A 2,209-nucleotide genomic window follows, 5' to 3' on the forward strand; every position below is an offset into this window, starting at 1 on the left:
GTGTTTTGTGTACCCTCTTGATTTTGCCCGTACCCGTCTAGCAGCTGATGTGGGTAAAGCCGGAGCTGAAAGGGAATTCAGAGGCCTCGGTGACTGCCTGGTTAAGATCTACAAATCTGATGGGATTAAGGGCCTGTACCAAGGCTTTAACGTGTCTGTGCAGGGTATTATCATCTACCGAGCTGCCTACTTCGGTATCTATGATACTGCAAAAGGTGAGTTTGCCATGTGCTTTAAAGCTGTGTTCTTACCAGACGTTTTAAAAGATCATTATGCCAGCCTCATATTCCAAGAGCCAGAGATTTGTTTAATTTCTGAAGGAAGCCAAAGTCCTCCAACAAACACAGCCCTTATGGACAGATGAAATATTGGGAGATGTGAAAAGCAGGAAGTCAGTAAAATTCTGCTTTTTGACCAAAGTGTCTCTTCTCTGTTCCCAGGAATGCTTCCAGATCCCAAGAATACTCACATCATCATCAGCTGGATGATCGCACAGTCTGTCACTGCTGTTGCTGGGTTGACTTCCTATCCATTTGACACCGTCCGTCGCCGCATGATGATGCAGTCAGGGCGCAAAGGAAGTAAGTTCCACGTGGGCAGATGGCAACGTCATGGGTATGGGGCAAGCTATGACCACAAACTAGTGATGCCTGCCTTTAAAAATGGCAGCTGTTCCAGTCAAGGGACAGGGTTGATAGCATCTGCGTGTGCTCCACAGCTGCCCTCGAGGGGGCCCTTCAGGTGCCTGTGAATGTGGGTGCTTAAATAGTATTAGAAGGTAAGACCAGTGGGTAGTCTGCATATCCTTGTTGTTTTCTAGTCCTGGCATTAATATTTCAGTATCGCCCATGCTAATGTGTCAGTGTTGGGTTTAAAGCTGACATTAGTTCTTAGAGGTGGGGCTGTGCTTGACTGAGCCTAGTAAATGTTAGGACTTTAATCGCCCTAACTCCATGTTTTTATTCTTTGCAGCTGATATCATGTACACAGGCACACTTGACTGCTGGAGGAAGATTGCTCGTGACGAAGGAGGCAAAGCTTTTTTCAAGGGTGCATGGTCCAACGTTCTCAGAGGCATGGGTGGTGCTTTTGTGCTTGTCTTGTACGATGAAATCAAGAAGTACACATAAGTTATTTCCCAGTTTTCCCCCTGTGAGCAGGCATGTTGTATTATGTAACATAGCTTGAGCATTCTTGACAGACCCATGGCTGTCTTTCAGTGGCATCTATTTACTGGTTGAAAATGGGAAGCAATAATATTCATTTGACCAGTTTTCTCTTAAAGCCATTTCCATGATGATGATGATGGGACTCAATTATATTTTTTATTTCAGTCACTCCTGATAAATGACAAATTTGAAGAAATAAAAAGATCAGAAATACAGTTTTGTTTGTTTGTAGTTTATTTTCATACAAAAATACATTTGTATTTGTTACATTTGAATGTGTTACCTTTTTAGTAAATGCTACATTTTTAATAAATGCTACAGTGTCTCCTGAGATGAAGTACTTTCTTTTTAAAGCCAGTTGTCAGTTATCCACTTATCAAAGAATAACTTGGTGTGTGACCCATCAACATTCTCAACACATTAGCAAATGAACCTCAGGCCCAGTGTATCCAAAAAACATTGGTTTCTTGCTAGTGGACGGTCCTAGCTGAATGAGCTTTCTCCAAAGAGTACTATGTACCCACCTTTCCTAGCCCTGTGGTTATTAATCAAAAACAAGTGTTCACTTTAAACTGGTTAAGCTTGTTATGTGACTATCACCTCCTTTAAACAAAATTGTCTAAATAGTCGAAATCATAACCAGTTTTCACCCAGTTCCCTTCATCTTCACCTGGCTCAAGCCATTTTTGTTTAATCTCATTCAGAGCAGAGGATTAGAGCTGGCACAGTTTTGTACTGCTGAGATTGCAGCGCTGTTAAAGATTATGGAGAGAGCCAGACATTGGCCACGACCTCAAAACTCATTTTACAAAGAGGAAACAGCATCTGCAGTTTGCCTAACATGCTAATAAGCCCAGTCAATGGAGGACGTTCATGTTTCTTTTGGATAAGCCTTTATTTGGGATCCATGGGAGAGTGTTTGCTATTTCTGTAGCTCTTAATTAGGGCTCCGAAATCCAGTGGATTTTGCCTGTAATACGAGATTCGTATAAAGAATAAAGCACCATGTCTATCAAGCCACAACATTAAAAACAAAATGA

At 41.8% G+C, this 2,209-nt stretch overlaps 1 protein-coding gene across 1 annotated transcript in view; it reads left to right on the forward strand.

Moving 5' to 3' along the window:
• The window catches only part of SLC25A5 (solute carrier family 25 member 5), a 2,225-nt gene extending 843 nt beyond the window's left edge, over window positions 1-1,382 (forward strand). Inside the window, 3 exon segments of the mRNA XM_008073606.2 lie at window positions 84-215; window positions 441-581; window positions 973-1,382. Of these exon segments, the coding sequence (XP_008071797.1) occupies window positions 84-215; window positions 441-581; window positions 973-1,130 (431 nt within the window). The 3' untranslated portion in view covers window positions 1,131-1,382.
• Window positions 1,383-2,209: the final 827 nt, after the last annotated feature.

Source organism: Carlito syrichta, unplaced genomic scaffold, assembly GCF_000164805.1.
Source record: "Carlito syrichta isolate Samal-C Ts95f unplaced genomic scaffold, Tarsius_syrichta-2.0.1 Scaffold315966, whole genome shotgun sequence".
NCBI lineage: Eukaryota > Metazoa > Chordata > Mammalia > Primates > Tarsiidae > Carlito > Carlito syrichta.